We start from the raw sequence: 25023 nt of genomic DNA, 5'->3' as shown, positions 1-25023 counted from the left end.
AGCGTCCCAAAAACGAGTATGTTGATGTAGCAAGTGCTCCTAGATACTTGTTACTCCACTCCGAAATTGTGATTTTTCCAAACCGAGCCTCAGAAAAAGTTTAAGTCACTGCAGCGCTGTAAAGCGTTTATACAGAAATAACAAACAGCTCCCAATAAAGATTAATTGCCGTGCTCAGTGCGTGACTAATAACAAGTTCAACATTTGTTGTCAAAGATGCCACTGACTATCGCGTTTGCTTCCAAAAATCTACAATGAAAAGGAATGCCCCGCAGGCCCACTGATGCAAGTAGATGTCGGCGCCTTCGAGCGCTTCTGAAACTTCCAGTGTCTTAATTTAGAAAAAATGTCACTCTCCGATGAAAACACGGCATACACCCGGCATGCACTTTCCACCAAACTGCTTTCTTTTGGGAGAATATACCTTGGGAGAAGCGCTTCCTTCCTTCGTGGTTTTCACTACATCCGAAACTCCTGCATCAAACAGCGCCCCAGCGCTCACAGCGTGTCACAAACACAGCGTATATCCTCGCTGCACCGCAATCAGATCAAACGCCGCAGGCACCGCAGAAACGCCATGAATCCACCTCCAGCGCCATCACCCTCGAGGAGCAGAGGGAGGGGGAGGAGCAAGGAACAGGAAGCCCAGGTGCTACGTGGAGGCGTGGAACTCCACCGTAGCGTTCATGCAGTCAGCCCTTTATAGCTTTGTCATAGCGGGAAGAACAAGGTGTAACTATACCTTGCTGTCAATATAAAAATTCTTGTAAACTTTTGTTAAAAAAATAAATAAATGAAATATAAATAAAAGTATGCAGCTTTACCTGCACATGGAAAGAGAAACGCATTCATTGAAACTGGGGCAAGGAAGCAGACACGGACTCAAGGATTGTGATGGATAATAACTTCCGCAAAAGTGGGATCCTGGGAAAGGGAGCGACCGACATCAAAAGTGGAGGACACTGACATCAATGCAGTGAGGCATTATTCATTGAAACAGACACACACTAACAGCCTTACTGTGGAACTACGCACTTTGCAGCTCCAGACTCAACCGCCAGCAACCTCTGGCCAAACACCAGTTAAAACACAGCTGTTGCGCTGCATTAAAACAGCATAATGTAAACCGCATCATGTAAACCATACTTTACATCGTCACACTGCACAGTGCAACCTCTTCATGACACAGCTCTCCCTTCCACAACAGTGGCACCAGCCCCAGCACCAACCACCTCATAGCATTATACATACCGCCAACCAACACACAACATTACATCACCCTATTTCCTAAGGTGGGCAGTCAAAATATCGAATTTTAAATATCGACCTACATTATTATCGAGTTTTTAATATCGTAGGGACAGAATATCGAAGTCAAGAATATCATTGACCAGAATATTGACCCCAAGGTAAGTAATATCGGTATTTTTAAATATCGAAGTATGTAATACCGTAAGTGAAAATATCGTTGTTAATATACTCGTTTTTTTTATTTTTATGTATTTTAGTAAGTATTTTATATGTATGTTAAACATTTTTTTAATATATTTTTATACATTTAAATAAATGTTTAGAAATTAGTATTTTTGTTGAAGTAAATAAAAATTAATTAATTAATGTTTTTATTCATTGGTATTGATTAATTAATTGTTAATTATTAATTGGTAATTAGTTGTTATTAATTAGTTAATTATATTAATTCGAATTAATGTTTTATTCATTTATATTTATTGTTAATTTATTAATTAATAATTAATTGGTGATTAATTTTTAATAAGTGATTAATTGATAATTAAATTAATTGTTATTTTGTATGTGTATTGAGTTGTGGGAATATAGGGGAATAGAGTGGGAAATAATTAAATTAAATTAAATTAATTAATGAGATTGTTTTTAATTATTGGTATTTGTTATTAATTAATTGCTAATTAATTATTTAATAATGAACTTTATTAATTAGTTAATTATATTAATTATAACGAATTTATTAATACTTATTTATTGTTATTGTTAATTATTGTATCGTAAATTAATTATTAATTGGTGATTAATTACTCATTGGTAATTATTATTTATTAATTAGTTAATTTATAATATTAATTTATTAATTGAATAATTGATAGTTAAAATAATTGTGTTTTTTGTATCTGTAGTGTGTTGTTTGTTAAAGGGGGAATAGTGTGGGATGTAAATTAATGTTATTTAAGTGAATATTAATTTTAATTTATTGGTATTTATTCATATTTTTTTGTAAATTAATTATTAATTGTGAGAAAGTGAGTTCCTGTTGCAGTACCCCCCCACACTTTTTGCCTTATACCTCATGCACTTTTCCTAGGTGTGCCTTGGGCCCCTGCCAATCAGGTACCCAGGTCCTGTGTTCCTTCCCTAAAAACTATACTAAAGCCTAAACCAAATTGGCATCTCTGGCCACATATCAGCCCCTAGTAAATGGTACCCTAGGTACCCAAGGCATTGTGACCAGAGAAGACCCCTAAGGGCTGCAGCACTTATTGTGCCACCCTTAGGGGCCCTGTACCTTGACACCCACACACTGCCTTTGCAGGCTAAGTGTCTAGGTGCAGAACTAAACAAAGAGTCGATATGGCACACATCCCTGTGTGCCATGCCCACAACCCCACTGCCCTTGCATAAATCAGCCACCCCTCTAGCTGGGTGCCCTATGCCAGTGGTGTGGGCATAGGTGCATGAGCCCTGTGCCCCTACAGTACCCAGGGCCATTCCTGGGCACTGTAAGTACAGTGATGCCATTGAGAGTATATGGTGCTGTGAGGTTGTCATTACGAACTCCACAGCATCATAATGGCTACACTGAACACTGATAAGTTTGATATCAAACTTCTCAGCACACTAAACCAACACTGATGCCAGTGTGGGATTTAATGTAAAATGCACTACAGCGGGCATCTTAGAGATGCCCCCTGAAACCTAACCTACAATCCACGTCTGGGCTGAGTGGCTGCAGAGGCTGCCACACAGCAGACATGTTGCTGGACCCCTGAGTGGAGAGCCTCCCGCTCTCCTGGGTCACCTCCCCCAGGATGGGCAGGGGGAAGCTTCAAAGGCATACCGCCTCTGTGAGCTTCTCCAGACCATTTGCTGTACCCAGCAACTGGCCCCCACCAGTCACGACCTCCACTCTGGTGGGAAGACTGGTGGGAAAAACGACGTCAGGAAGGGGGGTGTGCCAGCCTGTGCCAAACCCACCCCTCAGGTGGGGGAGACAAGGTGAAGCACGACCCCGGGCTCCAGCCATCTTGAAGATGAGGAGCCCTGCCCAATCACAGCTAGGCTCCTGCCCCCCCTCCTACAGGAGAGGAGCAGGCTAGGGGTGTACCCACCCCAGGACAGGGACCTATTGGTCCCTGTCCTTGCTCTACCTGTAACGCCCCTAAATTCAGTATTTAGGGGCTGCCTGTACCTTCCTTCCACAGATCCAGATACCGAAACAAGAAAGAAGAACAAGAAGCAAGAAGGCCTGCCGTGCAGCTGCTAAAAAGAGGAAGACACCAACTGATTTGGCCCCAGCCCTACCGGCCTGTCGGCCCTCGAAACTGCTCCTGCTAAACCCCGGCGTCTCCAGTGGCCAGCAACCTCAAAAACCCCAGAGGACCTGGCTGCCTTGTGACTCTGACTACCTGGGTCTCCCACGAGCAGCGGTACTGCTCAAAGCAAGTAACAAGCCATGGCATCAGCCCGGAACCGCGAACCCTGCACACTCTGCACCCGCCAAGCCTGACCTGTGCTGGGGTGAATCAAGACCATGAGGACGTCCCCCCGGCGATTCTGACCTGGAATCCAGTGCCCAAGGACCTTCCTGGATGACCCCGATGACGCCTGCAGCCTCAGGACAAAGGACCCCTCCGACCGCGACCAGCAGGGGGTAAGATTTCCCGACCTCAAAAGACACCCCTGCACCCGGCACCCCACGGCCCCCTGTGCACAACTCCTGGGTGCCTACCTTTCCTCCAAGATCCCAACTTACCCCCCAAAGTGTTGGTTGCTCCAGAAGATCCACAGTTCCCAAGCCTGCAGCCTTTGTTCCCTTTTCAAGATCCTCATTGGATAACATTGAGTGCCCTACGTCTCAAAGCACCCTGCACCCAGCCGCCCGAGTGCCCCTGGCTGTGCAACCTCTACCCTATCCTACTTCCCGATTTGCCCTGAGCAAGTGACCAGGAGCCCAGCTCCCACAGCCGCGTGGCCTGATAGCCAGCAGCCACCAACCGGATGCCCCCTTTCCCTCATTGGATATCATTGGGCCTAACTACCTCTGCACCCGGCCGCCCCTGTACTGCTGGGGACTGAACCAACTGTACTTACCTGACCCTGGGGGACCCCTGAGTCTATGCCCAGAACCTTAACTTCATCAGTCGAGTACTCACCTGAAAACCGATGACTCACTTTCCTGCCACAGGATAACATTGACTGGTTAGACTCAAAAAATCTTCTAAGTGTGAAGTTTTGAAACTTTAAAATATTCATCTAAAATCAGCCGAATAACAAATTTTGAATTACTGACCTGTGATCAGGAGAGAAGCCAGTACTATATCTGTAGCCCAGTACTGAACCACAAAAGTAATCACAACCGTGTTTGCTAGTTATAAAAATGTCTGCCATAGGAAACTATTGACTGTTTTTCTGTGAAAATTCTTCCAAGTGTGAAGTTTTGAAATGTTAGAATATTCATCTAAAATCAGCCGAATATCGAAATCTGAAGTACTCACCTGGAATCAGGAGAGAAGCCAGTGCTGTACCTTTTAGCCAAGTACTGAACTGCAAAAGTAATCACAACCGTGGTTACTAGTAATCTAAATTCCGTCCATAGGAAACCATTGACTGTTTTTCTGTGAAATTTCTTGTCTACTTATGAAAATTACAAATATTCCTTAAAAATCGTACCTACTACTGAAACGTAATTGTTTACCTGTTTTAAGTAGAGACCCCAGTGCTAGACTTAGGAGCCCAGTCCTGGATTACCAAAGTAACGAGAACGTACTTTAACTGCAACTTGATTTTCCTCCCATTGGATAACATTGCCAGATTTTCATTGAAAAGTTTCTAAGTGTGAACTTTTGAAATAGTTTTATATTTCCTAAAAATCATAGCAATAGCCAAATCGTTTTTGCTAAACTGTTTCCAGCTTAGACCCCAAGACTGACTCTATGATCTAGTCCCGGGACTACAAAAGTAATCAATAAAGTACCTAGCTGTATTTATGTAGAAAACCCATTGAGCTCAATGTCAAATTGTGTTTAGAATTGTGTTGCCTACTGCAACCATTGTACCTATTGTGTTTACAAAGTTTATTGTTTCGTTGCAAAGTAATTATATGTGAGTACTCATATCGAGAAAAGAATATTTTTATACCTGTTGGTTCTAAAAATAAAACAACTATATATTTTGATATAAAAACAATTGGCCTAGAGTTCAGTCCTTGAGTGTGTGAAACCTTTTGCTGACTGAGTGTGTACAAGAAGTGCTTTACACTGTCCTCTGGTATTGCCTTACTTCTCGACCAAGCTACCACTTTAGAGAGTAAGGTCACACCTGACTTTAACCTCTGTTATACCTTTGGGGTTTGTGGACTCTATACACACTGTTCCTTATTCTGGTCCAGTATATATAGAGCCACGTTCTCACATTAATATGTTATTTTTTTTATAAAACATTATGTAATTGATAAGTATGTTAATTTAACCCCTACGCTATCCTGTGCTTTCCCTACTGTTGCACTCACTGGAGTGGGAATAGTCATTTTGACCTCTTATCTATCCAACGCTTTCCCTACTGTTGCAATATGTGGAGTAAGTATATATATTAATTTATATGTAGATGTTTAATTAATTTTAAAATTGTATGTATTAGTTATTATTTTTTAAATATGTTTTATTGTTTATATCTATAATTTTGTAAATTATATGTATTTTTTACTTCTTTTTACATTATTATTAAAACGATATTTTTAACATCAATATTTTTGACAACAATATTTTTTGGGGATATTTTTGTACTCACCTTTATGTAGATAGGACTTAGATATTTTTGACGTCGATATTTCTGAGTCGATATTTTTGCAGGTCGATTTTCTGTCTTTCAATATTTTGTCATACAATCATTTCCTAATGTCACCACGTCACCCTATTCAAAAACATCATTGAAGTCCATGCTATACTACACATTACACATCTCATATAAATTGAGTTGACAACACAACTTGCATAATTCCTACACAGTCTATACCAACTAAATTAAAGCACAAACTTAAACTCTAATCAAACCATACCACACCTCGCCACAACACGCCATGACACAAAACACCACACCAGCCATCACTGAATATTCACTATATGGCTCGATCCTACCAAATCCCTCTCCACAGAATGTGCTTGATCATGTCACAAAACTCCTCTTTACACTCCAGTTCCAAAATATTTAAATCAGTACCTGGCCAGACCATATCAAACATGCCACACTATTGCCCACTATCTAAAACCTACCTCACCCCAGAAGACGATGGACACTTAAACAGTGTACAATATCATAACAAATTACCAAAGCCCAACCCAAAATCACATCACACCCTAGCGCATACCACACTTTTCTTCCACTCTCACCCCAGCTTGCCACTCCTTTCTGCACCCCCTCAAGATGCATAAGGTTTACCGGTAAGCACTCCTTTGCGCCCACTTAGGCTGGACCTGGGGCCGGAAATATCTCAGATAAATTGGCACTGTACCCCATACTTTATTGGAGGAGGATCTGGATCACCCAGGAGCTAGCTGTTTATCGACAGGGGTTAGAGGAAATCTTGTCCCAAGTGGTCTCTAGCAGAATTCCATCGCTAAAGCAGGTAAAGGGTACATAAATAGCCATTGGCCTTAAGAGTTTGTGGAATACCCCAGTCCAGGCAGTGACTAGTGACTAGTTCCTAATTACATATTAAAACTGCATACTGGCAATATAGAGATAATATAGAGATAATCGCATGCCTAGCCAGTAAAGCCATGGAACTCTAACAAATCTCACAGCTAAGAATTCCTTTAAGCTAGAGGACTATTCTGGATGAAATAGAACCCCCTCTAGTCAGGTCTCTTTACTTGCAGTTCCGGTATGGAACTTTACCTGTTCAAGCCTTAACTGAAAAGTGAGAGTGTGTACCATGGGCAAAGGAGTTGCATTGTCCGGCCTGTGGGGATCGAAAAAAGAATCCATTGAGCACATTATCTTCTTCTGCCCAATCTACATGTCGCAAAGGAGGTGTTGGATTATTCCTCTCAGTCAGAAATTGGGAGTTAGGGAACATAAGGAAGCACTCAGGATTCCCAGATACGACACGTGTAGCTGTCAATCTTTGCTCTCTCTCGTTTTCTGATAAGCGTGTGAAGAATAAGGTACAAGTCAAGTATTCCTCATAAGAAACTTGTATTGTGGCAAACAGTAACAGGGTAGCTGTACAATCGTTGGTGAATAGGAAGTCTAATACTTGTTGTATACCAGGATCAGTTTTTTAGTTGTATATTCTTTTAACCTTTTAGCAGGTGATTAACCTGTTTTATTACCCAGAAATCCACACTCGCCTAGCTTCAGGATAGCTGGATTTGCAATTATGTCAACAATTAATTTAAGCCCAGGGAGGTACCAGGCACCCCCATACAAATTGCATTAAATCCTTACGCTGTAGGAGCCTGCTTCATAGCAAGGAGTCATAGGTTGCTTTACTGGTTATATTATTATATGGAAGTTTGCAGATTTATACTGTAAATGCCAAATGTTTTGTGTATGTTTTATGTTATGTGCTTTTATGGCTTACAGCTGAAATAAAGTTTAAAGTAAGTAAATAAAGTTGAAAGTAAGTAAGCATCAGATCACATCACACCATATCTCAGCAGATCATAACTTTCACACCATTCACAACATGCATAAAACACCATGAATCTAATCTGAGCCTTTTCACTACACTGTATAATGATATACAGCACAGTACCTCCAAAGTATGGCAGGGCACTGTTCTGCTGCAGCCACAAAACAATACCAGTAATTTTAATAGAATGTCATGAAAATCGAACCCATAATGTGGAGTACTAATAATGGATACACAAAATCAATTCATTCTTTTTACCACACACCACATTATGCCACTTTTTACAGCACAGTATCACAACACCAGTCCACACCCTTGTGCAACGTATTACACCATATTACACCTTACCAAAACTCATCATCCCACACACAACATCATATGTATCAACATACCCTTTCTGGCAAACAGCACACAACACTGGATATCACAGTGGAACTCACACTACATACCATTGCATTACATCACCATATCACACACTTTACAAAAGATACTCCACCATACTACATTAGATGGTTCCTCCAATTAACATTACTCCTTACGACAACAGATAGGACCACGTCACTCACTACCACATCACTGTAGCTCACCCCACAACACCACACTCTACACATGCCAACAGATCATCAACAACCAACTTTATTTTGGCTCAAAGAACTATAAAAGGGATGAACAGTAAAAATCATACAGATATTACATGAAAAATAGTGGGTCAAATACACAGTTCATTTCAATACAAATGAATTAAAATAACTTAAGATCATGCTACGTCTATTAACAGAAGAAAAAGCACTATAGAGTACCTCCATGCTAAAACAATTACAAGAGAGACAAAAACCTCTAAGAAAGTCTTAAAATGTGCTAGGAAAGTGTCCGCTATGCCATCCAGAAAGCCCTAAAAACAGATTGAAGGCAACTTAAAGGTTGTCTATCTTAAATAGGCTTAAAGTGCACAGTGCGTTAAAAAACAAAATGAGACTTTTAAAACATTAGTAAAACGCCCTTAACGTGAATTTATTTTCCATCAGTCTTTGATCTAATGTGCAAAATTGAGCTTTAGCAGTACTTAATTTGAGCTGGTGGTTTTCGGTGCTCAGCCCCGGCACTTAATCAACAACACCAGCACTTTTCATGAGCACCAATTAAGGACACATTCATTTATGGTAGGCACAGGGAGATTAAGTGGTTTGCCCAGACTCACAGGATGATGAGCCGACACCGAGCTTGAACCTGGTTCTCCTGCTCCGAAGTTGGCCGTTGTGGCCATTATGCCACATCCTCTCCCCACTTTCATGGTTATTAGTTGGTTCTGTTTTAGGTGGCGCTAACAGGAGAAATGGGCTGGTGCAAGCTGCCTCCTGATGAGATCCCCAGCCCTTATTTTTTTTTTTACAAATTAATCACTGAGCGTAAGTACTTGGCGACCGAATATACAATGCGACACCTGTTATCTGACTTGCAGATTTTCAGGGCTTTGTGCCGATTTTCAGGCCTAAAGAGTTTGCAAATGGGAGCATTCTAACGAGCAAGCTGTTTTGTATAAGCACAATAAAATAGCAGTAAATGTTCTTCGTTTTCAACAGCTAAACAGCCCATTGGACATAAGTTGGTAGAAACATCTTTTTTTATGTTTTGTTCCATGAGCAAGTGAAGGATGCAAATGGCAAAATCCCTAGCCTAAATTTAATAAAAGGTGTTCTTTAAAATGGGGCACTTGCATAGTCCATATATTCTTCTAATTGTGAAGGACATGTATGAGTCTGTGAGACTGACTGTGGATACAGTTGAGATTCTGGTGCAAAAGACAGCATTCTAATTGCAAAGTTTGACATTTTCTCAGACGCTTTCAGGTATTAAAGTAGAATCGAGTGTATTATTCGGTCAGTCCTAGCCTATCCAGCCAGGTCTTTACATGCGATACCCGGGGATCGTATGTGCCAGATGGTTAGCCCTTATGTCCCAGAGGCAATCTTTGTACGAGGCCAGCTCCTCAGTTGTACAGAGCCTGATCCAATGTAAGGTGGGGTTTTTAAGCCATGTCTGACATTTCTCTGAGATTAAAGCCAAACGTTAACGAGAGAAATGGGGCACTTTTCGGAAGCCTCAGCAAAGATTGAATACAATTATTTTCTCTTCTATCTAGTGAATCAAGGCCACAGTAGCCCCACAAATCAGCCCCGTATAGAGCTGACCCACACACTTGGGCCTTATATATCTTTAATGCCGATGAAAGAGAGTATGAAGTGGCCCTATTGGCAAACCTTACAATGGATCCAGCTCTATGTTTGAGAGTCAGTAAGCTTTTTCAAATCTGGGCGGTCCAACTATGGGATTTATTGAGTCCCACCCCCTAGGCAGTCAAAATCGGTGACCCTATCTAAACTGGAGTATGTAAAAGGGGTTTACCCAAACATAGTCACTGGGACCTGGGTTCAATAAGTACTAAGAGGGAGGGGTCCCAGCTAGAATGTGACGTGATATGCAAAATTTCGAGCAATGAATTACACAAACAATAAATGGGTCCAGATTGTTTTAATCACAACGGGATCAAGTATACTGAATATATATACGAGCAAATCAATAATACAATTGGTTGTACAGTGCCCCAGGGAGAATAAGGGTAGGGAAGGAGGTAGTGATAGGTGCTTTGGTGAGGATAAGGTGATAGACAAAGGTACGTGACAGTAAAATCATGTGGTCATGGATACTGTATTATCAAGTTTTTACAGTGTAGTGGACCAAAGGTTCATCACATTTGAATCAAGGAATCATACTCCACAGATAACAATGAATGAAACAAATGTTGGAGTGAAGTTGAAGACGCAGTAGGTGGTTGTAGACGTTCCGACCCTCTGATGCAGGGATCAGTTGTGCCCTTGCTGTGGGGTCTTCATCAGGACAGATAAGGGGGCCGGACAACCGTAAAAACGTAGTCAGATGGACTCAGTATAAGGCCACCATCTACTTGAATCCATTCAGGAGGTTCGTGCCATGTGGTAAAATCCAATAATACCACGGGATGCAATTGGCGATGAGTGCGGTATAAGAATGTCCCCGGTAACAGTAGGAGACGCCCACGGGACCCGCAATGAATAAAGTCCGGACGACCTGTAAAAATGAATTAACGAATAATGATTCAGGGGGACTGGGGAGGGCGACCAAGTTAGAATGCACCAAGTGCATTCATTGTTGTCTGTGGAGTATGATTCCTTGATTCAAATGTGATGAACCTTTGGTCCACTACACTGTAAAAACTTGATAATACAGTATCCATGACCACATAATTTTACTGTCACGTACCTTTGTCTATCACCTTATCCTCACCAAAGCACCTATCATTACCTCCTTCCCTACCCTTATTCTCCCTGGGGCACTGTACAACCAATTGTATTATTGATTTGCTCGTATATATATTCAGTATACTTGATCCCGTTGTGATTAAAACAATGTGGACCCATTTATTGTTTGTGTAATTCATTGCTCGAAATTTTGCATATCACGTCACATTCTAGCTGGGACCCCTATCTAAACTGGCACCATCTAGAACCACATTCCGCGTGACTTTTTTCCACCGGCTAATTACCGTGGGCCTCATTATGAGGCCTTGTGTCAGTTTTGCGCTTCCGATGCGTCACTTTTTGTGACGCATCGGCGGCGTAAAACATGCCTCCTGTTGCGCACTATTTACAAAGTGACACATCTAAGCAGATGCGTCACTTTGTAAACCCCTGCGCTACATTATACCTGCATCAGGTATAATGTATGCAGGGGGGCGTGCCCCGCAAAAGCCTCGTAGAAGTGACGCAGTGAAATCTATGAGATTTCACTGCGTCACTTCTAGGACGCCGTTGCGTCAAAATCTTGCGCCTGCCTCACAGCAGGCGTAAGACTGATGCAGGCCATTTCACATGAGGCTTGCCCCATGTGAAAGGACGCATTGCTGGAGTTGCGTCACTTTTGTGACACACTCCCGCAATGCGTCACTTTTGCGCTTACAGATACGTCAGAAATACTGACGTATCTGTAACTCCTTGCGACATGATGCGTCATACATTAAATATGACCCCTGAGGTATGTCGCAAAGAGTGCACACTGAGAAGTGACGCATCGCTGCGTTAACGCAGCGATGCGTCATTTCTCATAAATGAGGCCCCATATATTTAGTTTTGCTGTTGTGCATTTCTAGGCCATCGTCCTTGCAGAATAAACTAAACCTCCCCAAATGGGTGCTTAGACACTGCAAGGTTTTAGAGAGAAGAAGAGTGTTCTCTGCAAAGAGCAGACCCGGCACTTTGGACTCAGCCATTTTAGAGGAGTTGTTCTCACAGTCCAAAAGATAGGTGATGCATCCATTAATAAATAATAAAAGTAGTGTGGGTGCCAGGACACATCCCTGGCGGACATCTTATCTGATGGGAATATCTCCAGTTGTTACACCACCCGGATCCCACCTGACTCTAGCAAAATTGTCTATATATAATTGCTGGATTAAACACAATATACCAGCGGGAACCCCAGCTTTCCCAGGGATCCTCACAGTTTACCCCTGGGAACAAGGTCGAAAGCAGCTTGTAAGTTAACAAATGTGTCAAATAACAAACATCAATCAATAGCGATTGTTTTTCACTTTATGGTCAAGAACCGAAGGACCTGATCAACCGGACTTGTGTTGGCTTTAAAACCTGCTCGAAAGTGCAGCAACAAATTGTTAGACCGTGTCCATTCCCATAATTCTCTCTAAAGTTGTTTACTGTAAATCTTTTGAATATTATTGATTAGACTTATAGGGCGATAATTACCTGGAGATTGCCTGTCTCTCTTTTTAAAAATAGGAATCATTTTTGCCCCAGATGAGAGGTTCAGCGCCAAACATATCAGAGGGAATACTGTCAAGATCAGGAGCTTTCCCTCTTTCTGTGTGTAAAGCACATTCAGGGCATCTTCTAATGTAAAGTCCACTGGCTCACTTCCTGTTCCCAAGGTGCTAAGAAAGGTCCCAGGGCCGTGGGTGCTCTCCTCAGGTGTTGGCTCTGCATAGGGAGCTGTAAATTGCTTGACCCACTCCCCTGTGGGGATATGACATTCAGGGCGGGAATAATCCCTGTCTCCACTATGGGTCACCAGATGCTAAAACAATCGAATGTCCTTTCCTCTCTCTGCTTCCAGCAGGCACTCCCAAATTTTGGCTTCACACTGGGTCTTCTTGCTTGTCTTAATTACCATGGCATAATTCCGTCTGGAACTAATGATATCAGCCTTATAATACTTTTTAGGGCTTACACCAAGTCAATTTTTGCCACTCTGCAGTGATGGTCAAACCCTTCATGCATTTTGGGAACATTATTATGGGTTTTAACCTCTTTCTCAAAGAATGTTTTCAAATTTGAAAACAAATCTTTGTGAACGGCCAAGTTTTGAGGAGGTGTACGTCCTGGTCTTTAAATATTGTTAGTGCTGCACTGAATATTCTATAAATCTCTTTCTGGATATTCTCAGATTCATAGATGTCCAACCATTTCCTAATCCACCTGTTATTATTCAGGACTGCCGCATTAGATGTTTCTGTCACCAGGCAGGTCGCTCCCCTCACTGCCACGCAGCCATCCCTGTGTGACCTCAGCCCCTGCAGCTGCTGCTCATAACTGCTTGTTCCCGCTAAATACTGCCTGCCTGTAGTGCTTTCTAAGTACTGTGCCTCTTCTGTTTTTTCTTTTCTCTTACTCCCTTGTGCCCATTCTCTCTTGTGCCCCTTTTTTTCCGGTGCCCCCCATGCTTCTTGTAACCCCTGCCCCACTCCGCGTTCCCACGGTTGCGTCCCCTGCAGCCCGCCCCTTTGCATCCCCATTCGCCATTCAGCTCCTGCCTCCCAGCTGCTCCTCCCTCCTCATCCTCTCATATGGAGGCCGCGCAGCAGGCTCGTCGCTGGCGCGCCTAAGGCAAGCCCGTCTGCGCCTGGACCGCGCCCAGCGCCAGGACCCCTGGCCCCCACACTCATCACGATGTCGGCCTCCACTATGACTCAACACCGGAAGATCACACACCTGCTACCGGGCTGCCCCAAAGCGCACCCAAGGACCCTGATCAGTTGACTGGGGGTTAGTGTTTGATTTGCTCAAACGCGCCGTCCATCATCCCCTTTTGTATCGCTGTATCCTGTTTAACACCCGCTCCGCTCGCAAACACGCAGTTGAACTCTGGGACCTACTCGACATCAACATCCCAGACGTCGCCTTCCTGATGGAGACCTGGCAGCCCCCCTCCTCGGTACCTGACATCGCCATAGCCATCTCGGAAGGCTACAAGATCACCCGCAAGGACCGCACCAATGGAATAGGAGGAGGAATTGCCATCGTCCACAGGAACACTCTCAAAATCTCAACACACGCCGACGACACCCTCATCACCGCCGAACACCTACACTTCCAGATCCACACCGACCCCAACAGCACCCTCAGAGGGACCCTCATCTACAGACCCCTCGGACCACGACCGCAGTTCAGCAACTCCATCGCCAACTTCATCAGCATACATGCCCTCGCCTCCACGGACTACATCCTCCTTGGGGACCTAAACTTCCACCTCGAGAACCACAACGACGCCAACTCCTCCACCCTGATCGACAACCTTGACAACCTCGGACTTAGACAACTCGTCACACCACCAACTCACTCCGCCGGCCACACGCTTGACCCCATCTTCTCAGCGAGCACTCACGTCTTCTTCGACCGCTCCACAGAACTCCACTGGACCGACCACCGATGCAGCCACTTCACCTTCCAGAAACCCACCACATGCAGCAGATGCCCCGCCGCAGCTGGGGCAAGATCACCAAGGACCAGCTAACCGCCACCCTCGCCCAGATCCCACCCACGGACCCGACCAACCCCAACCGACCCAAAACCGCAGCCCGCAGCCTTAGACAATGGACCAACGACTGCGCCAACACCCTCGCCCCACTCAAGAAGCCCCCTAACACCCACACCAGCAAGAGATCCAGCTGGTTCACTGAAGAACTCCAGGCCTCCAAGCGAACCTGACGAAAACTAGAAAAAAACTGGACCCGCAAAAGAACACCAGAAAGCTACTCAGCCCACAGGAACGCCACCCGCCAACACCACCAGCTCATCAGATCCACCAAAAGGACCGCCTTTAGAGACCACATAGACAACAACGCACACAACAGCAAAGAGCTCTTCAGCATCGTGAAGGAAATCTCCAACCCCAGCTCCAACACCAACGACATCCCACCATCACAAGACCTGTGCCACTCACTGTCCACCTCTTCCATTGCAAGATCACAGACATCCCCAACAGCTTCAATGTCATCAGCACCCTGGCAACCACCGACACCCCCGCTCCCACGACCACCACCCGCACCAACCGTCTGCTCGCCTGGACCAACATCGACGACGATGACACCATCAAGATCATGAACACCGTCCACTCTGGATCCCCCGAAGACCCCTGCCCACACCACATCTTCAATAAAGCTAGCAGCATCATCGCACCCCACCTCTGGAAAACCATCAACACCTTCTTCAAGACATCGACCTTACCTGGAGAGCTGGAAGCACGCAGAGATCAATGCCTTACTAAAGAAACCCAAGGCAGACCCCAAGGACCTCAAGAACTTCCGGCCCATCTCCCTGCTCCTGTTCCCAGTGAAGGTCATCGAAAAGGCTGTCAACAAACAACTGACCAACTTCCTCGAAGAGAACAGCATCCTGGATCCGTCCCAGTCCGGGTTCCGCAGCAACCACGGCACCGAAACTGCCCTCATCGCCGCCACCCTCGACATCAGGATCCTACTCGACAACGGAGAAACCGCGGCCCTCATTCTCCTGGACCTGCCAGCTACATTCGACACAGTCTGCCACCGCACACTAAGAGCACGCCTCCACGACGCCGGAATCCAAGAGAAGGCCCTGGTCTGGACCACCTCCTTCCTCTCCGGAAGAACCCAGAGTGTCCTCCTCCCCCCTTCTGCTCCGAAGCCACCAAGATCATCTGCGGCGTACTCCAAAGCTCATCTCTCAGCCCAACGCTGTTCAACGTCTACATGGCACCACTCACCCACGTCGCCCGACAACACGATCTCAACATTATCTCCAACACCAAAGACACCCAGCTTATCCTCTCGCTCACCAAGGACAGCCACACTACCAAAACCAACCTCCATGAAGGAATGAAGGCCATCACCGACTGGATGAGGAACAGCCGTCTGAAGCTGAAGTCAGACAAGACGGAGATCCTCATCCTCGGTTCCACCCCCTCAGCCTGGGACGACTCCTGGTGGTCGAAGGCACTAGGAGCACCCCCTACTCCCACTGACCACGCACAAAACCTAGGGATCATCCTCAACTCCACACTCTCCATGACAAAGCAGGTCAACGCCGTCTCCTCCTCCTACTTCAACACCCTTTGCATGCTTCGCAGGATCTTCAAGTGGATCCCCACTGAAATTAGAAGGACAGTCACCCAGGCCCTCGTGAGCAGCAGACTGGACTACTGCAACGCACTCTACGCAGGGGTCCCAGCCAAACTCCTGAAATGACCAGAACGCCTCTGCACTCCTGATCCTCGACATCCCCTGCCGCAGCCACATCATACATCACCTGAAAGACCTGCACTGGCTCCCCATCAACAAGAGGATAACCTTCAAGCTCCTCACCCACGCACACAAAGCACTCCACAACACCGGACCAGCATATCTCACAAGCCGACTCGGCCTCTACACCCCTGCCCGCCAGCTCCGGTCCGCAGACCACGCCCTTGCCACTGTCCCCCGCTTCCGAAGAGTGGCTGCCGGCCGCAGATCATTTTCCCACCTTGCCTCCAAGACGTAGAACACCCTCCCCATCCACCAACGGCAGACTGAAGTCCTCCTAACTTTCAGGAGACTCCTCAAGACCTGGCTCTTCGAACAGTAGCAGCCCCCCCCCCCCCCTAGCGCCTTGAGACCCTCATGGGTATGTAGTGCGCTTTACAAATGCTATGATTGATTGATTGATTGATTGATTGATTATCAAAGGCAGGACACGTCCCTAATTTGGGACCCCTTCAATTTAAGTGACAGAGGAAAATAGTCACTGTCCTGGCATTCAAAAACGTCTATATCGGCCATCTCGTGCCAAACCATGACATCTAGCAATATATAATCGATGTTACTTTTATAATCCCCTCTCTTAAAGGTGGATTTGGCTCTAAAGTCTGAAAAAGAGCGGCCATTACACAGTCTTAAGCCATCAACAACTATGCCTGTGACCTGCAGGGCAGCTGCACTCATTCTGACATTTTTGTTAAGGTTAGAATGTGGAGGTATTCCCTAACATTCGTCCTCTACCCTAGTCTGCTGTGGCATGGGTGGATAAGGCTCAAATGTGGTATTAAGATCACCTGCGATAACCACGTTACGTCCTATATCGTGAACTTCTAAAAGTGTGACCAAAGATTTCAGGATTTGGGAGGGTTAATTAAAAGAAGATGACCTGTTATAGATGTTGACCAAAAAATATGGGGTCCCTGACTTTGGGATCAATTTATGGGCAAGAAGACCTATGGAATCGATCTTGATAACCATGATTAAGCAATCGAGGGTTGTTTTAATCCATACAGTAAGTCCTCCCAATGGCCTACCTGCTGTTGAAGCTATAGCTTCGATGTTGTATGTAATAAAACCCTGCTTATAGACCTTATTTACTGCCCAAGACTCTTGGAAAAAACAAATGTTACATTTTTCAATGAATCCTCCCCAGTCTACATCTGCCAATTTAGCTTTGAATCCAGCTATATTCCAACTTACTAGCTGTATGTTAGTTAGCACATTTTGTGGGGTGGTATTGTGCTAGGATGAAGAAGCAACATATCATAGGGGGTTTTTGGAGTCATATTGTAGACCCTAGGAACAGTAGGATTACAAATGATCCCCTTTCTTTCAGGGTATATAATTTCCTCATGAACTCTAATAATGGACAGCACCTCAAAATAAAAAACTGCGGGGGGTTTGCCAGCCACCTGAAGAGCGTGAGAGGTATGCAGTCAATCCACCTCAGCCAGACCACTGTCGACAGAATGAACTGGCAGAGCTCTCACCTTTGGGCCCACGTGGCAGCTTCTGCTGAGGCTTTCGGGGCTTTCCTTCCCGTATCCTTGCCATCATCTGGCGGCCTCAGTTTGAAACTGATATTGGAGCTAGGGTGACCAACCGCCCGTAAATTTCACGGACCGTCCGTAAATTGGACCGCACCTCTTTTGTCCGTGAGGATCCCTTTTACGGACGCCTTCTGTCCGTAATTTTGGGCCTTTCAGGGAACAGAGCTGTTCCCCTGTGAAAGGCCTCAGCTCCCTGATGGGGCCGCCTCACACTCCTCTGAGCACAGGAGCTGCCCCACCCCGCCCATTGTCATTCTGTGTGGGGCTGATTGCCACATACAGAATAACAATGGGTCAGTCTGGGCTGGCACCGCATGTGGTGGCCTCCTCCCGCCTCGGTCTAGGGCAGGGCTTTCTGTTACCTGGAAGTGCAAAAACGCCCATGCTGCTGCTAGGTGAGAATCCAGTTAATTGAAGGTAGGCAGTGAAAGAAGTTCAAAGGAAAGGATTATAGTTCTTTCAGAGTCTCATCATTTAGAACTGACACATTTTCAATATTATATTCAAGGAAGTCATGGTTGATGCGTTTTTATTTTATGCAACTAACAACCATTGACAAAGCCAATAGTTCTGGCTTGTTGTAAGTGCATTACTTGTTCTAGGTGTAACGTAACTTCTTGTAATATATATCTGGATGCAATGACAGAAGCAACAAAAATTCCAATTGGGCGGCACATTATACTAAGCACAGATTTTTAGCTTAGGTGTTTTAATCCACGCCCTTAATTACATCAAACACCCTTTTGGAGAGACCCCCCTAGTTTTTTCATCCCACTTAAAGCTCTGGAAACAACACCATGTCACAGTCGCCCCACGTCCAGGCACTGTGCATCATGCATGACTTATGCCTTCCACTTTTTCAGATTGCCTATGTGCAGGGGCATAGTGAACCCTGTTCCACCCCATCCCTTACTTTAGGAACTACAGTGAGGGTGGACTTCGCGATGGGTCTCTTATGTCTGCAACTCTGCAGACAAAGGCTCAGCTCACAATTAATGTGAAAAGGTGAGTGAGTAAGTAAGTGAAGGGATGGGTGGATGGATGGCTGGATGAATGAGTGAAATGATTGACGGATGGATGAGTGAAAGGGTGGATGATGGGCGAGTGAATGGATGGATGAGTGAAATGATGGATGGATGGATTGATGAATGGATAAGTGAAAGGGTGGATTGATGTCTTGATAAGTGAAAGGGTGAATGGATGGACTGATGAGTGAAAGTGTGGATGTAAGGCTGGATAAGTGAGTGAAAGGACGGGTAGATGGACAAAATGATGGATAGATGAGTGAAGGAGTAAAGAGGTGGATGGATGAGAGAAATGATGGATGGATGAGTGAAAGGATGGATGAGTGATAGGTTCAATGGATGGATTCATGAGTGGATGAGTAAATGGATGGGTAGGTGGATGGAAGGATGGATCGCTAAGTGAAGTTCAATGGATGGATTCATGAGTGGATGAGTAAATGGATGGGTAGGTGGATGGAAGGATGGATCGCTAAGTGAAAAAGGAATGGGGAGAGAAAGGGAGGATGAGTGAATGTATGAATGAACAGGTGGAAGGATGAGTGACTGGATGACGAATGAGTAAGTGAAAGGATGGCTGCATAGGTAAATGACTGGATGGATGAGTGTACGAATGGCTAGGGTGAAAGGGTAGATGGATGCATAATGGATTGATGGATGAGTAAGAGGGTGATGGAGGGATGGATGAGTGAAAGGATAGATGTAAAGATACGTGATGGATAGGTTTATAAATGGTTGAATATGGACATGGCTGGGCACACAGATGGAAGGACAGAATGAATGGTGAAAGACTGAATGATGGATGAAAGTATGATTAGACATTGTAAGCCCCATTATCTTAAGCAACACTTCCTATACATTGACTTTCACAGTTTTATGAGTGATTGTCTCTATATAATATGTGTGTATTGCAACTTACTCCGACACTCTGCCCTACATACTTGGTATGAGTAGCACTATAAAAGAAACTAAATACATATGAGAGAGGGTCTGTGTGAAGATGAGGGGCGCCATTGGAGGGTGGTAGCAAGGCCAGACTGGCTGGACCGTGCATTGGGCGTTTTCTCTGGGTGCAGGAACGGTGGGGTGGGGGGCGGCGGTTTTGTTACCACAAAAAGACCTGCACATTTGCTTAAAGCTGCACACATACTGAAAAAACATGAAGTGCACAATTGTCTCAACCTAATGTTAACTTATTTTCACTTGTACTTAAGTGGTTGTCTATTTACTTAGTTATATATACTATTGCGCAACCTCCTTTGGTGTGTCTGTAAAACTCACCTTTTGTCCTGAATTTTGACCTTCTGTCCTGAATTTTTGTCCTGAATTTTGACCCTTTGTCCTGAATTTTTACACTCACTGTCCTGACTTTGCACCCATGCCAGTTGGTCACCCTAATTGGAGAGTACAGAAGGGGAGGTGCATTGGCCTAAGGAAATCAAGCCCTCAACCAATTCTGGAGCTACAAGTTTCATCTCAATAAAATCCCTTTGCCTTCCTACAAAGAAAAACACAACAAATATAAAATAAATCAAACTGAAAGATGCCCCCATGCATGCTTGAACATGCGCACTCATGAGCAGACATCTTGAAATGGTCAAAAACATAAATGGTTGCTGCCTGCCAAGAGTGTGGCTAGTAGCCAAAGATGAGCAAGGTGATGTTGAGCAAGGGGGTGACAAAATGTTCTCTTGTGTGCAGGGCAAAGCCAGGTCTGACGTCAGCAGTGCAAGGTACATTAACCATTCAAGACACTGTGAGACCAAAATCCGCTTGGCCTGGGCAAACACACTAACAGGGAATAAAAACATTGAATCAGGAGCAGGGAAGTGAAATAGACAACAAAGCCACTCACACAAAGCCCACTCTAAATATAGGTGATGTATTGGAGACAATCAGTCTTGCCAAAACACAGTCAGAGCTGTCTTTAGCAAGAACTAGCAAACACCTGATCCAAAGCCCTCTATATATATATTTGTTGGAAAAGAAAAGGTTTCCAACAAACACCTAGAATCGAGACCTTGAAAGAGTACATATCAGCCCTTTACACAAGAGAACAGAAGCAGGCTGTCAGAAATTCCTAAACCCCTCTGATCCAATGTCAAGGACAAATCACCCCAGAAAGGAAGTGGTTAGCCTCAATCAAACTGCTCTACAAATACTGCAGCATACATCCAGACCAACCACACGAAAGAGGACATGTTCTGTGCCTCAGAGAGCGGTGGTCACCCCTCAAAGCAAAGAAGACAGATAACACCACCGTTCATTCGGATTAATAAAGGGAACCTGTGATGTAAACGCATCCGCGTAACCCAAAGATCACGCAGTGTTTCTATTTCACATAACCCTATACATACATACATACACAGATATAAATTAGAGTTGCTCTACTTTCCTGCCTGAAACGGGCACCCCATATTCAGCTTACTTAGCACAGCAATTACTCAGTGTGTGTTTTTACTGGGTCTCCCTAGGCCTGTGTGTTTTAACCTGTCAGCTATACGCAAATTCTGTGTACTTGATTAGGTAGTTTAATTTTTTTTACATTGGTGGGGTTTGTACATAGGACATACTTTTCCCCGCTCCAAAAAATCGATTTAATGGCGCCCTTTGTGCTGTAAAAATCTTCTAACACAATAATGCTACATAACCCAGAAACAAGATACATAAAAAATTACAGCGACTAACAGATTCTGGTTACAAACAGTATCTCATTACCTTTGGAGACACTACTTCATTTATTATTAAAAACAGGCACAACCTGTATTTATGGGGACGCATTGCTCCAGCTCAGGGGAGCGTCAACACATATTCCAAAATATTACACAACTATTAGAGGTTATACAAAGCTGACCGACTACATTCAAGACGTAAAACAGTCAGTTTAGAGGGGATGCTAGAAGCAGTGCTTAGTTTTCCAGGGGCCCAAGAATTTTCTTAGGAGCCCATCCTCGCACTGCTGCACGCTGACTAAGGGTGCCTAATCTTATTCCACCTCGTGCTTCTTTCTTCCACCACCCTACCCCTACACTGTCACTGTTTTCATATTTTTATCTTCCTCCTACTTTCTCCCTTTTCTGTCTCTATCTCTTGCTGTGAGTCAAAGGTGAATGATGAAATATACGAGAAGGTTCCCAAGAATGAGTGCCAGTTTCCGCCACCTGCAGCCCCAGCACAAATTAAGCACTGGACAATACGGCCATGCAAGTCCTTCACATATTGGAAATGTATGTCCCACCTTACAAGGGAGACCTACGTTTTATAGCCTTGGATCAGGGCAAGAGCCAGACTGTTTCATAAAGGCCTGTGTCTCAGAAAGGCTGGGACAGAGTACTTCACACACCAGGTTAGCTTATCTCACATACAACGACCACTCTGGCTCTGATAAACCATTGCTGAATAATTTCAGGAGCCGTGGACAGAATCGTTACACAGACTTCTTGCTGTCCTGTACATCCTTCTCCGTAGACATTCTCGCCTTCTCATATCCAACACCACAGTAAATAGACCTGTATATTTATTTCTTACATAATCTTGAACGATATGTATTATAGTAGGTAATATTGAAATATGTGTGTGTGTATATGTATGCCCCATGCCACTGGTACATCCTTCAATCAATCAGGTAATTGTGAAGCGCGCTACTCGCCCGTGAGGGCTTCAAGGCGCTGGGGGGGGGGGGGGGATGGTGCAGCTCCGGGTCAGCCGAAGAGCCAGGTCTTGAGGCTCTTCCTGAAGGTGTGCAGGGTGGGGGAGCGTCTGACTTGCAGTTGTCAGCCCATACTTGTGTGCCTGTGGCAAGAGCTCAGAACGTAGAAGCCTTCTTCAGGACTGATTTAATTTCTGGACTGAGCAATATTGCAATCTGATCATATCTATATGAAAGCAGAGAGCAGGGAGCCAAGAAGAATCTGCTGTGCTGCATCTGCATGAAATTGGAAGAGCAGATGGGGCAATGTTTTTCATGTGGCATCAACAATTATGTACATTTGTTAATAAAATGAGACCTAACGTCTCTCCGCCACTCTATTCCATAGCCCAAACATTTCCCCCCAACGACGCGCATTAAATGCCCCAGTATTTAATCCGTGAACCTCTTACCGCCTCTGTCGCCTCCTGCAACGAGAGAACCTTGAATCCCTTGATGACCTCCTTGGATTCGTGGAACTGCTCCAGCGTGATGTCAAGGGCTCGCTGCTGCAGCTCTGAGAGCCCCTCCAGCCGCACCTGACCAGAGGTGGTGGCCATGATGGCGCTCAGCCAGAGGATCACCAGTGACCTCCCCATTGGCTTATCTTCTCAGTGTGAGATGTTGGATTCTCTTCCTGGTGCTGCCCTGAAAAGAGACTTTGAAAAGAAGAAGGTTCTTCTCCAGCCTAAACAGAAGGCTTTGGTATTGGCTGGCTCTTTGAGTCTTTTACCAGCAGAGTATGGTCAAGTCTTGGAAGGACCGCTGTGACACCACCGTACAAAGTGACCCAGACGCTGGCAGGTTCTGAGGACAGACCCTTCCTTCTGTCCATTTCAAGCACGGGCTTGACTCGGACTCCAGCCTGATATTGATTGTGGTGAACCATTAACTTATCCGGTCGCTTCCTCGGTAACTATCTGTGACAGGCCCTCGTGTAACCTTGACGAATGTCCCACTTGATTTTTCGAGGACGTGACTGAAAATGTGTTGTGCTCTGTAAAATGAAGGAGGGAACAAGGTAAATATTGTGTGGTTTAGCAACAACTTAAACACCTCGCTATCCTCAGCAATATACTCCCAGGTTTTAGAGGAGTCTTCATTTAACTTGAAAACATTTACACATTTCCCCTCTTATGTCTTGAACTCGAGGAATCTAATTGTGGGAATTTGCATAACTACGGTACTTTGAATCTGGGATGTAATATCTTTATGGGGCTACTGGTGCCTGCGGGGTGTGTGTGTATGTGTGTATATATATATATATATATATATATATATATATATATATATATATATATATATATATATATATATATATATATATATATATATATATATATTTCTTTTTTCTTTTTTTTTATAGATAACATAAATAAATACTGTTTACCACAATTTCCCTCCCAGGTTTCTGAGGTTACAAGCTATTGATTGTCCTTCATTTTGCAATGGGCGTTCGCATTTATTATCCACATATTTGAGAGGCACATAATTAAAAGTTAACCCTAGCACTGTTCTTCCTACGCATGTTGTTAACAGCAACGAAGGGCCCCTTCTTGCTCTGCATACAACCCCTCAGCAGTAAATAGGGGAGTTTTGTGGTCCTGAGGGCATGGCTGTGGGCCAACTACATGTCACAGGGGCCAGCGGGTGCACTGCCTCACTTCTGCTTTCATCGTGGCGAAACTTCAGTTCCGGGTAACACGGGGCGGAAATGTCAAGAGTTCATAGGTAGGAGGTATTCGACAGGAAACGGAGTTTGTATGTTTAAAAATTGCTTGAATTTCGAGGTCACTTTTAGAATATCACTGACTTAAGCTACTGACATCACTCTGGACTTACTCTTTGAATTGTTAATGGTGGGAGATGGGCGTTTCTCAATAAAGTGCGGCAGTGGTGCTGCGTGAGGTGTCGGAGATTACAGGGACCGTGGCACTCCGGGCTAGCCTCTAAAACACTGGCGGAGCTGAGGTCAGGCCTGTCAGTGAGCAGAGCTGAGGCCAGGTCAGGCAGTCAGCAGAGCTGGGACCAGGCCTGTCAGTGAGCAGAGCTGAGGCCAGGTCAGGCAGTCAGCAGAGCTGAGGCCAGGTCAGACAGTCAGCAGAGCTGGGACCAGGCCTGCCAGTGAGCAGAGCTGAGGCCAGGCCTGTCAGTGAGCAGAGCTGAGGCCAGGTCAGGCAGTCAGTGAGCAGAGCTGAAGCCAGGCCTGTGAGTGAGCTGAGGCCAGGCCAGTCAGTGAGCAGGCCTGAGGCCAGGTCAGGCAGTCAGTGAGCAGAGCT

At 44.9% G+C, this 25023-nt stretch overlaps 1 protein-coding gene across 2 annotated transcripts in view; it reads right to left on the bottom strand.

Moving 5' to 3' along the window:
* The window catches only part of RARRES2 (retinoic acid receptor responder 2), a 58262-nt gene extending 34664 nt beyond the window's left edge, over window positions 1-23598 (bottom strand). The window contains exon 1 of one of the 2 annotated variants that reach the window (XM_086940965.1): window positions 23158-23598. In XM_086940965.1, the coding sequence (XP_086797091.1) occupies window positions 23158-23343 (186 nt within the window). In that variant the 5' untranslated portion in view covers window positions 23344-23598. The remainder of the gene's footprint in view (window positions 1-23157) is intronic. The other variant, XM_086940966.1, reaches the window with a different exon arrangement.
* Window positions 23599-25023: the final 1425 nt, after the last annotated feature.

This window comes from Lissotriton vulgaris, chromosome 10 (genome assembly GCF_964263255.1).
Source record: "Lissotriton vulgaris chromosome 10, aLisVul1.2, whole genome shotgun sequence".
Classification (NCBI taxonomy): domain Eukaryota; kingdom Metazoa; phylum Chordata; class Amphibia; order Caudata; family Salamandridae; genus Lissotriton; species Lissotriton vulgaris.
Note: the sequence above shows the minus strand (reverse complement) of the source record. Positions and strands in the feature narration are given on the sequence as shown.